At 38.9% G+C, this 15,958-nt stretch overlaps 1 protein-coding gene across 1 annotated transcript; it reads right to left on the bottom strand.

The window, feature by feature from the left end:
- Window positions 1-2,056: 2,056 nt before the first annotated feature.
- On the bottom strand, window positions 2,057-15,239 carry LOC588758. Its single transcript, XM_030997452.1, has 7 exons — window positions 15,117-15,239; window positions 14,025-14,223; window positions 7,772-7,915; window positions 7,164-7,232; window positions 6,384-6,578; window positions 4,990-5,136; window positions 2,057-3,968 (listed from the first exon to the last, which is right to left on the bottom strand). Exons 2-7 carry the CDS (start codon window positions 14,202-14,204, stop codon window positions 3,807-3,809), a joined length of 897 nt encoding a protein of 298 aa, XP_030853312.1. The 5' UTR covers window positions 14,205-14,223; window positions 15,117-15,239; the 3' UTR covers window positions 2,057-3,806.
- Between the last annotated feature and the right edge of the window lie 719 nt (window positions 15,240-15,958).

Genomic DNA, 15,958 nt, shown 5'->3' with positions numbered 1-15,958 from the left:
AAGCCATAGATTACAATAATATCAATTATATGCTACTTTAGGGTCTGTCAGAGGAGTAACAGCACTGTGATACCTTGAAATCTAAAGCTTAGAAAATCAGAAGTTGTCTACCTAAAAACTAGGTTTTCGACTAATATTAATATAAGAAATATCCATATAAGATATATTTAGTTGGATATTGCATATTAATTAGGGTCCCAAATACAAAGCACATAGACATCATACATCAGCAATACATTACTGCAACCCAGCCTCTCATTTGTATACAATGCCCTTCAAATATAAACTAAATACGTTAGCAAAATCGTGCAAATACAAAGCATATACACATACCGGTATACAAAATGATAAATAGTCTATGACCAAGTAATGAATACATACATCTACAGAAAAAGGAATTTAAATAAACGATTACAAAATTACAAATATGCGTAGAGTAATTAGAGTTGACACATTTCCAGTTTCTTTGCATCACAGCAATCGTGACATATTAGCATGGTGGGGTTTTCTATAGATATTAGACTGAGTGAACAATAACTTTGTCGGCTACACGCAAGAAGGCTGTAAGAGCCATGCATTGCCACTGGTAGTTGCGCCCTTCTTGCAAATCTATTATTTAATCTTTGAATCCCACATCAACTGGTCAGGACTGCATCATGATCAGGACAAAATGTAACAACTCTAGAAAGAAGAATACAGTCAGACCTGCTTTAGTGACCACCTGTCTACAAAGACCACATGATTTGTTTCTCTTGAAAAGGGTTTCTCATTGAAACATGTTCTAAAGGAACATATCTACAAAGACCACCTGTCTACAAAGGCCACTTTTTGTGTTTCCCCTTGGGTGGTCGCTATAGACAGGTTTGACTGTATATACATAATACAGCATGTATGAGGGGTCAAGAGAAGAATATTTTCCCCTTGGGTAAACACCAATAACAATTGCTGCATTGATTTATATATTACCAAGCAAGAGTAAGAAAATATCTGGTTCCTCTGAAACAAAAATATATACATCATCATCTTTCATACTAAATAGCATAGAAAAAAAAAAGTATTTTAGTGGATTGCTTTGAATGGAAAGGGAATTGAATTCAAAATCTCTCCTCACTACAACATCGAAAACGGTAAAGCACAAGATTCAGATCTCTTCATAAAATAATGACTTATCATGATTTGGTACACACCTCAACCGAAAACGTGCTATTTCTCAAAAGGATTCATGATAAATCAAACTCAAGCCAAACTGCAAATACCCTGTTCTCTTTTTTTTTTTGGGGGGGGGGGGGGAAGGGTGTGGGGGATTTTTCCCCATGTGTCTATAAAGTGAGAGATACAGCACACGAAATCAAGCCATCTATTGCCTCTTATAACATAACCCTGAAATCTATCACCTCTTCTTGAAAAGTATGTTACCTTAAATGATATTAGGGCACTTTAGCAAAAACAACGGAAGACAAAGATGACGGTAATGCAAGCGAAAAAATAATCTGCGCATGCGCGAACAAGAATCTTTTCACGACTGTACGCGGCAATGATAGCGTTCGTTCCCTCAACACGACGGAGGAGCTGTATTGCCGTAATTCTCCTGTCGTCTTTGCGAAAGCGCTTCATTGTTTGTATGGAGACAGAAGAGCGTTAACCCATATACTCTCACACAGAATTAACGTCCTTCTGGCTCTTAACAGATGAAACATGTACCTTACGTGCTATTATATATGTGTCTAGTAACTTTCAATGAACCTGGGTGCCTTAATTTACAATACATATTGTTACTCTTCATCATCATTATCATATATTAATCCTTAAATAAATTCATGTCTTCCAAGAATTTTCAAGCATAATCGCAAGACTTACTCTCCCAACATTATCTTTTCAAAATAAAATTAGAATTCCTACTTACTCTTTAGGAAGACCGTTTCTAAACATTAAGATAATACTTTGTCGAAAATGGAAGTAACGTGAAGCGTCCATAGAATCGCATCATTATGTATGTTCCCACGGTCCAGGTAAACCTGCCATCCCATTTCTTAACAAGTAGAGCTTGTCACCTTCACTCATCAATGCAAATAGCCCCTCTTTGAGGTGCAGACTGTGACATTTGGTAACATTCGACTCTTCGATTCAATTGATTCCATACAACAGTTATACAACCTTATTATTGACTGTCTGCAAACCTATAAAGCCTTTATGTCATACCTGTCAGACGCGATTTGGTTCTTTAACAACTCTGCTAACAATTGAGATCATCAACAAACAATCTGTTTGTATACAGCAGTACCTCGTTGTAAGAAACTCCTAAAACCAAAGAAATATTCTTATACTGAAAGATTGTTATCTTTGAGGTAATAAAGCCAATGGAATACAAAGGAATGTGATCAGTGAAATTACCTTCATATAAAGAGAGTTTGTAAAAACGGTGTTCCGTCAGAATGAGGTCCGGCTGTACTTGATATTCACTCAAGGACAGTCAAAAACATATCTGTATGAAACTAGACAGTCTTGTAATATATATTTCAATATTAGTTCCCTGACTTTATAATGTTGTACAGGTGAAGACATCCAAGCTGTGGAATGCTTATTTCTGACCGTTGCAAGCACATTGGACAGTATTCATAAAAGCATACTAGCTTTATTCCAGTGTCACAGGCGAGAATCTCCAACTGCATCACTTCTTCCGGTACGCAAGGAGGTTGTGCATTTTCATATATAGTCTCCTTTCCCAGACTCACTTCAGATATTCTTTTTGAAAATAATTTTTGATGAATTTCCACGGAAAAAAAGTCAACAAGAAACAGTGAAAATGAATTAACAATTTGATGTTAAAAGACACCGGATGTACTTTATACCACTCAAAGATTGTGTCATTTGTATAAAGTTCTCATGTTTTTATCAGGAGAACCAAAATGGCTGGAGATTCTCGTCTGTGGCAGGGGGTTTCAATCCCATGTTAGTGAGTAGAGAGAGTCTACCGAATTACAGAGTGCTATAAGTCAACCTCTTTGTCCCATTATTAAAATCGCCATGGTTATTTAACTAAATGAATAAACAAAAATCTTGTCAGCATGAATTCAATGTCCAATTCATGACTATTTTTTCTTCATTTTGTTACAGAATGTCCACAATGTTAACAGCAAAGAGAAGATGACACATGGCGCTTTGTAAATCAGTGAACCAAGTGAAAATTGGTAGGCATTATTTAACCAGTCGTAAAGGCACATTTCCAAAAACAGCCACAACCCTAACCCTTTACCCTAACTCTACCTGATGCACATGGCATCGCATGCAACTTAACTGCCGTAGCTACATAACATTGTGGCTATGTCGAGAGACATGCCTCAACGACCGATTGAATTATGCTTACCAGTTAAATCAGGCTCCATTTAATCCACCTTAGTGATTAAAGATAAAGTTGAGTTCTGGTCCAGCGATTGCATTATGAAAGAAACAGTGTGGAATTGATCACATAAGTAGCACATAAGTAATGGTGTGTACTGCAAGGTTCTGGAATCATCAAATTTATATAAATTTGGCCTAGTCTTGGTAAAAGTAACAAGCATTATACACAGAAAGATGTGTATGGGACCACACAAACATGTAGCATAAAAATAAGGGCCCACATTTTTAAGCTGTTTCCTGTCATATTCAGAATATGAAGGCATTTGAAGAGCCATGCATTTCAGGGAACTTTTTCCTGTGATGTTCTTCCACACTTGCACAATAACAATGGAAATGCTCTCAAATTATTTTCACCTCTTCCCAGAACTCAACCTTCTCTTTAAAGACTGTAATCTTTGACCATCCTCTTAATTGCTCTTGTAGCGTTCCGTCTCATGAGGGGCGTAGTAACCTAGCAACGCATTCAATGCCACAATGCTTTCCATGAGGAAGTAGAGATGGAGGTTGCCTCCCCAGGCATCGTACTTGGCGGCAGCATACAGAACGGCCAGCACGGTCAGAAATAGTTTCTGTTAAAAAGAAGGAGAAAAAAAGAAGATGATGAGTACAAAGAGAAAAATCAACTGTGATTGTCCAGAAATATTATCTTTTCCTTAAAGGGGGTGTAGCATGGCAAATACTGGTTAACCCCATCGACAACTTCTTTTGGACAAATGCACTTGATCGAACGGACTTGATCAACGGTCAGTGCGCGCTAGCGATAGCGAAACAGATCAAAGTTCTCCTCACGCTACAGCTTCGCGTATGTTGAACGCACGTGAATACTGCGGTCGCGTCGTCTGTAGTCGTATTATACCCGATTGGCCCCCGAGTCAGGCTCGTCATGCTACACTCACTTTAAGAGACTATTTTCATTCTCCTGTTTTTATTAAGTAGTAAGAAGGGAAAACGAACACTAAAATGACCAGGTATTGAATGCTAAGAACTTAAAAAATTGTCACGGAAATGGGAAATTATGGTTTAAACCAAGTCAGTATGCTACAATTTTTAATCATTCTTTAAAGGTAATACAAAGTTTTGGTATGGGGTTATGAATTTGGTTCAAATGAACATATTGGAAGCGGTTGAGAACGAGTCTACAGTTTTGAAATTGTAAATAATAAACTCTGTATGTTGTATAGCTCCCTCTCAAGGTAAAGATATATAATTAAGCTATAAAACAATGTATCTTGACTTAAATCAACCGATAAGCTATTCCCGTTTGGAAATTATATATCTCAACTACTACTCTGAGATTTTCATGGTTGCAGCTAACATTGTACGGCCGTAGGCGCTATTTGAAATTTATCAAAATTTACCGGGAGCACCGGTAAATTGTTATATTCAATTTTTCTAGAAAGCGGAAGTGTTTTAGGGGCTAATTTTTCTAACGCTTATAATGCATCCACAGGGGCATCCAAATATATGAAAATGGTAAAGAATCACTATCCACCCAATTTTCAAAATTTCCCAAAACTTTGTATTACCTTTAACCATTGATGTTCTATTCACAATCAAATGTAATACAATTGTATTTGAAAGATTACTCACCACAATACGTCCGACAAAGATGGCCCTCTTGTCCCAGTCAAAGAGGAATCCCGGAGCCATGAAGCTCAAGATAGACGAGCCAATCAGGAGAGCTCCGGTTGATCTTGCCATGTGAAGATGAGCTCCATCGTATGACTCTAGGGTGGTCTGCAAAGATTAATATATTGCGGTTCAAGGGTTTTGGGTACAAAATATCCATTTAATATTGTTTAAATATTGCCTAAATTCACAAAAAAGCAGAAATATATGCCCAAATATTCAATGTTAAAGTGCATCCGCGATACTTATCCAAGCCGGATTGATATGATAATTTACCAAATATATCAATTAGTAGGTGGTTTCGCAGTAAAATTTGTATCATCACGTAATAGTCAAAACATATTGTTTCCCATGATTGGTAATACGAGCTTCCATTTCATTTTTTGAAAGGGGGGGGGGGGGGGGGGGGTCGTTTCCAAAACTGGTCTATACCTTTAATACATAAAGTGCCTTGTAGAGGTTGCATGGTTTAATGAATACCGGTACCTCACCAGACTTTTGATCCCACGGTTCGCTGTTCAAGTTGTGTCATGGCACTTATGTCCTTTGGCAAGACATTAATCTACATTTGCCACCCTCCACCCAGGTGAAGTAAATGGGTACCAAGTAGGAAGGAATTCCTTGAATGCTTTAGCGCCTTATAACGGCGGCTCAGCTATAAAGGAGGGGTGATAATATGATACTTTGTATTTAGTGCAGTAGAGTATATTCATAAAATAGCTGCACTATATAAAATGAACATATTATTATTAGTTACAACATTACCAACCAAAGCACTGACAGTATTATTTCCCAGGTAACTGGAAGAGGTGTCCAGTGTAAAGTTTACTTTGATACTTATAAAAAAAAAACATATATCAAGAATAACATTTGAAATTTTCAAACCTAGTCTCCAAGGAAGCAATAATCACATTTTGTATCCATTTGATTACCGGTATGCAAATCTTAACTTTGAAGGAAAGAAAAACTATCCTGCTAGTCCAATATGAAGAGTGATCCCACATTAACCACGGCAAACTTTCCTTATTTCAAAGATGTAGAATGATAGCTTGGATTGTGTATTAGGTTTCAGGTTAGGTTAGAGTTTAGGGTTAGGAACAGTGTTTGGTCAAGATTTGTTGGCTAGTGTGAGATACAGTCAAACCTGCTTTAGTGACCACCTGTCTACAAAGACCACATTTTTTGTTTCCCTTGAAAATAGTTTCTCATTGAAAGTACTAAAGGAACCTGTCTACAAAGACCACTTTTTATGTTTCCCTTGAGCGGTCGCTATAGACAGGTTCGACTGTATTTACCAAATGGAGCAATGATCCAAAATTTGCTTGGTTGAAAAGGAAAAGAAAGGACATAATTACCTGGATTTTCAAGAACAAATCAGGGAAGCCAAAAATCGTAAGGCCGATCACCAGCACCAGGAATCCGTCGAAGCGAAGGTGCATGTTGAGGCGGCTTTCCAGCTGGGCGTGGCCACCGGAGTAGCGGGACTGGTAGTAGTAGATTACACTTCCCATCATCCATAGCATGTTTCCAACCATGCCAAAGAAGATATGCTGCAGAAGGAATAGCAAATGGGCCATATATGATCATACTGATTAGGATGGATGTGCTTGAAATTGGTAACTATGCTTTAAAGCCCCACTGCACTACTTATAGCTACTTGCGCCCTATATAGCAAACAATGCCTAAGCGGTGACCGTTAGTCCCTCATGATCCCCTTTTTGTTATGTTAACTGAGAGCTGATTTGATGAAGTAACCACCTGTCAGTGACCTTGCAGGGAGGTCTAATCCCCCTGGCCAAACTAGTGCACATGGGCTTTAATATACTTCATAGTAACAAGTATTTCCCAAACTCACATACCATTGATCTTCATTTGCCACACTCAACCCAGGCGAGGTACAATGTAAATGAGTAGGAAATAATTCCTTGGAGCTTCAGTGCCTTCAATAGGGCAACTGGCTGGAAACAGAGAGCGACAATGATGAGGATGTGGAAGTGTGCTACAAGAACTAGGCATTATTATTTGATTGATCTATTTCCTACAATATAAATAGTCATGTCAGAACTGCAGCATTTGCGAAAGGCAACACTTAATCTTTATCAATGAATTCTTTCATAAAATTAAAAGATACTTACGTTTTGAGTCCAAGTATTTCCACCAAAGTATTGAATGTACACCATGGAAACGATCAGAATTGTACAGCCCTGTTGAGAGAAAAGATAAGCTTAGGAGAGTTTTGTAAAGGCTTATTACTAAATGGCACAATCTAAATTGTTTTTTTGACTACAAAAATCACCATCTTTACAATTCTTCTTCTCCTCCTCCTCTTTCTTTTCTTTTCTCCTCCTCCTTCTCCTCCTTCCTCTCCCACTCCCCCTCGTCCTCTTCTTCCTCCTCCTCCTCCTCCTCCTCCTCCTCCTCCTCCTCCTCCTCCTCCTCCTCCTCCTCCTCCTCCTCCTCCTCCTCCTCCTCTTTCCCCTCCCCCTCCCCCTCCTCATTCCTCATCCCTCTCCCCCTCCCCCTCCTCCTCTTCCTCCTCCTCTTCCTCCTCCTTTCCTGTATTCCTTCTTCTTCTTTTCCACCTCTTCTTCCTTCATTACAGTCACACATGAGCAGTTATTTCCTGCCAGATTACTGCTAGCAAGACAAGTTGTCATAAATCTAAAACTTGACTTTATTGTGGTTGCTGGCTTGCTGTTTATTTTTACCACTCTTAGAGCCAAGAAATAGGATGAAAACTCACAACTATACGTGAAAAGAGAAGATAGACGAGGGTGGAAGCATCCTTGGATGAGCGGCAGAAATAGCGTGTTACAGCATCACCGATCATACAGGCAGCAAAGGCTCGAGAGTAAGTAAGATGTGTGCCGTCTGGTGTGACATTGATCTGAAAGGGTATGAGAATATTATTATAATTATTATGATGATGATGATGATGATGATGCTGATGATGATGATGATGCTGATGATGATGATAATGATTATACTAATATTGACAATAGTAACAATAACAATAATAATGATAATAATAATGATCATTATAATAATAATGATCATTATAATAATAATGATCATTATAATAATAATAATAATAATGAAAAAGCAGATGTGGTCGCCAATCGCCAGCAACTGACAGTGGCAGCCAGGTAGCCAGGTAGGTAATGAAAACAAAACAAAAATAATAATGATATCAAATAAGAATTCTCTAAGCACTCTAGACAATTAAGCAAGTATAACTATAAGCGGAGGGCCAAAGTCAAATACCATGCTTAGTTTTTGAGTTGCCTGCCACTACCACACAAACAAAGCACACTTTGTTCATTCGAAAGATTTTTTATCATGATACACAATAATTCAGAGTTGTTTTTTTAAAATTTGTAGCGAACACCCCTAAATTAGAGGGGGCGTCCAAAAAAGAGGCCCTTTTGACGAAAAATAGTATTTTGTGAATAATATATTACCACCATAAATATGGTGTCATATAAAAGAAAATTAACTTATCTACTTTTTTGATACCAACATGAGTTAAGCTCGGTGTTAAAATGAGTTATGTAGTGTGTGGAATATAAATTTAAACCAAAAAGGTGATTTTTTAAAAGATCTTTTCCCTCTAATTTTGGCCAGTATCTCGGTATATTAATTTGACAAAAGTGATTGGACATTTAGTAGTGGAGAAAGTACTAAGGATTTGGAGTTCCTCTGTGATGTTTCATGAAATGTGGGCATTGGCAGTCACCCCCTCCCCCCCCCCCAGATTCCCGGCAAAGGCTCTCCCCCTGCACCTCATCTGTAAAGAAAGAAGTGGTTCCCAAGACAAACTTTTGTTGTATAAAATTGGAGAGAGTTTGAGTTATATCTAGCATGAAAAGGATTAATCGTTTACTGAATAGGGATTCTAGCTTTATATTGTTACATTTCTCCGCTCCAGTGATCTCAAGACAGCAAGAAATTGTGTAAATTGTAAAAGATCCACAGGAGTGTTTTTTAGAAGTTCTAACTAGATCAGGTCAATTAAATCATACTTTAGACATTTTACCTAAATAAACCATATCGTCGCTGTTTTCACGAAGTGACGGTAGTGAAAAAAAAATTGCATTCACTTTGCGTTACGATTTTCCTCACTACCGTCACTTCGTGAAAACAAGGACAATATGTATACTTTTTTTGTGTAGAAATTTTAAGTTTCTTACCCTTGATTGCAAACTAGAGGCAAACCGCTCATTCATCGTAACTTATTTGCGATAGATAAGGAGACTGCAAACTTGCAATTGATTGGACTATATCTTTGGAGGACTTGCGATTGATTTGTATCAATCGCAACTCTTATGTTGATGTTGATCTGACTTTAATCACCAGCATTGTTCTTAAAATTTAATATGTTTTCATTCAATCTTTCTCATATAATGCCCATAATTTGCTTTACAAATTCCTGATTTGATCTAGATCTAGTTAAAGCTTCTAAAAAAAACTCCTGTGGACCTTGTATTATATACACAATTTCTTGCTGTCTGCTGCCTTGAGATCACTGAAGCAAAGAAAGGTAACAATGTAAAGCTAGAATCCCTATTCAGTAAAGGATTAATCCTTTTCATGCAAATGGTTCTTTTACCAATTTTTGACCAGAAGTGCGTTTCAAACTCTATTTTACACATTTTCTTGCTGTCTGCTGCCTTGAGATTACTGGAGCGAAGAAATGTAACAATGTAAAGCTAGAATCCCTATTCAGTAAAGGACTATAATCCTTTTCATGCAGAAGGTTCTTCTACCATTTTTGACCAGAAGTGTGTTTCAAACTCATTAATGTGATAATAGAGAGGATAAATACATGTGAAACATTTCAAATGATTAACATTAGAGGCTAGGTAGCAAACGCCTAGGTGTACTGCTAATGGATCTCGATCTGGTCAGGCTCGTCTCAGAATTGGACACTGGAATGCACGCTCCATGAACAACAAAACGACAATGATTTGTGACTTGATCATAAGCAACGACTTAGATCTTCTGATTGTGACCGAATCATGGCTGAGGGGAGGTCTTTATGATGATCCTATTATTGCAGACGTTGTAGCGACTTTGCCTGACTTTCATGTGGTACATGAACACCGCCAGAGTCGGGGTGGTGGTATATGCATCATATATCGCTCTTTGAAAATCACTAGAGACTGCTCTACAAAATTCTCATCTTTTGAGCACATGGATATTCTGGTCCGCGTCTCTCCTTCTGTGGTTTTTAGGACATTTGCCATTTATAGGCCTCCCCCATCGTCTACAAACAAACTGACGTATGACAATTTTGTGGCAGATTTTCCGACACTGTTAGAATCTGTAACAATCGATCAGCGTCAGCTTGTGCTCATGGGAGATTTCAACATCCATGTTGACGACGAAACTGACAGAGATGCTAGGAAATTCCTCGATATGTTAGACACATTTGATCTTCAGCAGCATGTAAAAGGTGCAACTCATCGAGCCGGTCATACCTTAGATCTCTTGATTTCCAGAAAGGTTGATCATCCTATTGTGGCCATGGACGTCGTACCAGGACTTCCTTCCGATCACTCGGCAGTCCTGACTACGCTCAATTTTGTAAGTCCAGCAACTTCCAAGAAGCGGATAACTTGTCGGAAACTTCGGGACATTGATGTGGTTCAGCTTAGGAATGACTTTCAAACCTCATTGCTTACACTTCCTACAGCCAAAGATGCATCTGACATGGCAGAACAATACAACATCGTACTAAAGGAGCTACTTGACAAGCATGCGCCTGAGCGATCAATACTTGTCACAATCAGACCAAAAGCTCCCTGGTACACCAATGAAGTTCGTGAGGCAAAACGATCTAAACGGCGTGCTGAACGTAAATTGAAAAGTTCTGGTCTGGAAGTTGATCGTCAACTGTTCAAAGAGGAATGTAAATCCTACAATGCAGTCTTATCTCAATCAAAATCTCGTTACTTGACCGACGAGATTGCGCAGTGTGACACCAAGCATCTTTTCCAGCTTGTTCAGACGCTTTCCCGCCCAAAGTCACAGCATCTTCTACCGGACTATTGTCCAAAATCATTAGTCAGACATAAATCTGGCTAATGATTTTGGACAATTTTTCTACAACAAGATTCAGGACATCGTCACCAACCTTCAGGGAATTACTAGCCGCTCATCAGATTGTGAGGATGGAGTGACGACGCACAAACTCTCTTCTTTTGAACCTGTATCAGAATTGGAGGTGCAAAAGGTGATCCGTGAGAGTTCTTCTAAATCGTGCCGACTTGACCCAATACCAACTTGGCTCATGAAAGATTGTATTAATGAGCTTATACCATTTGTAACTGAACTTGTTAATCTTTCCCTGTCTTCTGGAGAGGTACCTACAGCGTACAAGACATCACACGTCACTCCTCTCTTGAAAAAAACATCTTTGGATCGAAATGAGTTTAAAAACTACAGACCGATCGCGAATCTTCCTTTCATCGCCAAGACTCTAGAGAGGATTGTAGCTGCTCAGCTCAGGACACACTTAGAAGACAATGGTTTATATCCTGTCATGCAATCCGCATACCGTCAGTTCCATTCGACTGAAACAGCCCTCTTGAAGGTTGCCAACGATCTCTTGTTAGCCATTGACAAAGGACTTGAAGCTATTCTTATTCTGCTAGACTTCTCGTCTGCGTTCGACACGATCGATCATAGCATGATGATACAACGTTTCTGTAATAAATATGGATTTGAGGGAGTCGTCCTGCAGTGGCTTGCGTCCTACTTGGAAAATCGATCTCAGGTCATCGTTCTCAATGGTATCCAGTCCGAAGCATTTCCACTAACTTGGGGAGTACCACAAGGATCCGTTGTGGGACCGTTGGACTTTATACTCTACTCTGGTCCCCTCAGTGACGTCATAAGGTCCCATCAGGGTGTTGAACACATGATGTATGCCGACGACACACAAATGTATCTGATACTGAAGCAAAGTGAAATCGCCAGTGGGGTGGTGAGACTGGAGCAGTGCATCGCAGATGTGAAAGTCTGGGCTCGTGATATTAAACAACCTCATGCTTAATGGTGCCAAGACAGAACTCATGCATGTGACGTCAGCATTTCGAAAAGCCAGTGAGCTGCCAGATTTCGAAGTCGACTGCAATACAATCAATCCATCAAAATCGTCTATTAATCTCGGAGTCGCAGTGGATGACAAACTTACCATGAAGCAACATGTTCAGAAATCATGCAGAGCCGCTTCGTTTGGAATTTACCGGATCGGAAAACTCCGAAAGTACCTAGACCAAAGTTCTACTGGGCGCCTAATAAATGCATTTGTGACATCACACATTGATTACTGTAATAGCCTGTTGATAAATCTACCCAGCTCACATCTGACCAAACTCCAACACATCCAGAACACTGCAGCCCGTCTCCTCACACGCACAAGAAAGTACGAACACATAACACCTATTCTTCGTTCTCTTCACTGGCTCCCCATTCCACAGCGCATCCAATTCAAGGTACTGCTTCTCACCTACAAGGCCCGTAATGGACTTGCTCCAGTATACATCAATGGACTCATTTCACCGAAGGTGCAAACCTCCTCCATCAGGCTCCGCTCATCATCATCTGTTCATCTTCAACTATCATCTGGTCCTCGAACTCACACCCGCTATGGAGATCGTGCCTTCTCTGTATGTGCTCCTAAACTCTGGAATAATCTCCCTGTCTCTGTCCGTGAATCCCCAACTCTTGACACTTTTAAACGTAGACTTAAGACCTATCTATTCAACACGAAGTAATTGTCCATCATCATACCGTATTTATAACCACATGTCCTATCTTCTTGTAATCTATTTATTGTCTAATGTACATAATTATTGCAGTTTCATTAATGATACTTAATCATTGTATTTACATTTTCATTTTTCATTATCATGTTATTGTTATACATTGTTAGTTAAGTAATTCGTCCAAATTAAGCGCATTGTTCATTTCACGTTTCTTGTTGATCCTTATTACATATTTAGTTTAACCGTACTTTTCATTTCACTTGTTTTGTAAAGCGCTTAGAAACTGTACTTGTATACCAGCGCTATATAAATCTTAAATATTATTTATTATTATTATCATTTGAAATATACAATTATCCCATTTTAGTACTACATTTTCAAATTCTCTTTCCCAATATGGTCTCAAGAGAATGAAAATAATTTACCTGAAAATCTTAATTATCATAATAATACTTTTTTGATTAATCATTTCCATTACCAGTTACCATCCTCCTCCTCTTCATCTTCATTCTCCTCACCATCATCATTGTCTTCTTCTGCATCACCTTCATTGTATATTTATCATTATCATCACTATCATCAATATCATCATCATCTATTTATCACCATCACCACCATCATCAACATCATCATCACCTCCTCATTATCACTATCATCATCACCACCACCAGTTATCCTCACCTCCTCATCATCTTTGTCTTCATCACCAGCGCAATCACCATGATCTTCATCACCTCCTCCTCATCATCATCATCATCTGTCATCTTCACCACTACTACCACCACCATCATCATCATCATTATCATCTCCTCCTTATCATCATCTTCACAACTACTACCACCACCATCATCATCATTATCACCTCCTCCTCATCATCATCTTCACCACTACTACCAGTGCCACCATCATCATCATCTCTGTCATCTTCACCACTACTACCAGTGCCACCATCATCATCACCTCCTGCTCATCATCATCCGTCTTCATCACCACTACTACCACTACCACCACCACCACCATCAAAATCATCACCACTACTACCAGTGCCACCATCATCATCCTCCTCTCCTCATCACCACTACTATCACCACCACCATCATCATCATCACCCCTACTACCAATACCAATGCCACCATCATCATCATCACCTCCTCCTCCTCATCACCTCTGCCATCATCATCACCACTACTTACCACCACCATCATCATCATCACAGAAACTTACCTGGAATCCCAAGATGACATCAGGGACGAAGTACCAGGCCAGACCAAACGCAGCGGTAGCCAGGAAGTCCACGAAGAGCCAGGTGTCACGCCCTCTAGAACAACCAATCAGGAAAGCCAGAACCAGGAGGCTAACGCCCACCAGGACAGGGGTGTCGATAGATGCAATATCCACAGCCATCTTTATTTGATTTTGAGTGCTGGGGAAGTGGGGAACAACAATGAGGAATACACGTTTCAAAAGAGGCAGATCTCAGTCATTTATCCAACAATATTCCAAGATCTTCTTTAGCTAAACACTCAAAGATCCTTTTCAGTTTTGTGACCTGACGAATGCAAATGTGCTAACAGTTATAACAAGTATAAAGAGTCTAAAAAGTATGTTTATGAAGGCTATTGCATTTAAACAATGTAGATCTAGACTAGACTCTAGACTAATAATAGAAATCTACATTTCAAAATGCATGATCATATGATGCGTTAGGCACAGTCAATCTAGAACTTCAAGAGGTAGAACTTAGAAGAATCTAATCATTATTTAGATCTAGTTTATAAATGTAGAATCTGTTACACTACAGTGCAGTGTTACTGTAACAGTGACAGCATGAGCTGAGAGTCAAGTGAGACTGTGCGAGTACTATTATTGAGTGTGACTTGCAATAAAAATGGTGACTTCAAATTTAAGTTTTAACAACCCGACTTTTGAAATCTAGATTCTTTGACATAAAAATTAAACTTCAAACTAAGCTTGCCTTAATGACCGCAAAAGACATAAATAAGAAAGCCTAACTGACTAACATAGAGTCATCAGCACACAGTGACAGTCAAACTCAAAGGCTTTGGATGTAATAATTGCCGCACTGCACTGCACTGCTCCGAGCGCGAGCAAAAGCTCAGTCACAGCATCGCCGCGCCCCTGGGCCTGGCCTGTCGCTTGGCCTCCATGGCATGGCGGAGAGGCACCCGTACAATAATACAGCTTACAAATTACACTTACAGATTAGCACTCTTGTTGCTAGTTTAATCTGACAAGTTCCCGGATTTATCTAATAATTTTATCTGCATAAAACTGGGTAAACATGACCAAACTCACCAGAATTCTTACGAGAAATACAATGCTATGGTTACAGAAAGCTCGACAAAGACAGGTTTTATCGATTCTCTGGCTGGTGTTACGAAACTTTGAATGCGTCCCCACGCTCCAAATATGGTCTAATTTAAGTCGCAGTAGTATTTTTATTGTAATTTACAAATGAAATATTGAAAGGTATACTTAAAAATCATGATTCATTCAACTTAAATCAGAAAAATCAAGATAATGCATAAATTATATCAAATAAATCATACTTTTGACATATTTACCCAAATAAACCAAATGTATACTTTTTTGGTGTAGAAAATTTAGGTATCTTATCCTTGATTGCAAACTAGAGGCAAAGCTTATTAAAGGTATTACAAAGTTTTGGAAAATTTTGATATATTTGGATGCCCCTGTGGATGTATTAAAAACACTAGAATCTTTAGCCCCTAAAACACTTCTGCTTTCGAGAAAAATTGAATATAAAGATTTACCGGTGCTCCCGGTAAATTTTGATAAATTTCAAATAGCTCCTACGGCAATACAATGGTAGCTGCGACCATGAAAATCTCAGAATATGTACACTGTTGGTCATAATGGTGGAATATTTATTTTTACCCCAGTTTAGGGAAGGATTTGTAAAAATTATTTATTTCTAATAGATCTAGATAATGGCATACATTCTCAGATTTTATTAAATACTAATTTGCGAGTGTTTGTTTTGCGTGACTGCTTAATCATATGTGTGCTACGTAGCCAGGGGGGGGCGGTGGGGGCGGTCGCCCCCCCCCCCAAAAAAAAACGCCGGCCAAAAAAAAAAAAGAGAGAGAAAGAGAAGAAAAAAAGAAAGAGGATGT

The sequence above is a fragment of the Strongylocentrotus purpuratus genome, unplaced genomic scaffold, assembly GCF_000002235.5.
Source record: "Strongylocentrotus purpuratus isolate Spur 01 unplaced genomic scaffold, Spur_5.0 spur5_scaffold_4, whole genome shotgun sequence".
NCBI classification, from domain to species: Eukaryota; Metazoa; Echinodermata; class Echinoidea; order Camarodonta; family Strongylocentrotidae; genus Strongylocentrotus; species Strongylocentrotus purpuratus.
The sequence above is the reverse complement of the archived record's forward strand: the minus strand, read 5'-3'. Positions and strand labels throughout refer to the sequence as shown.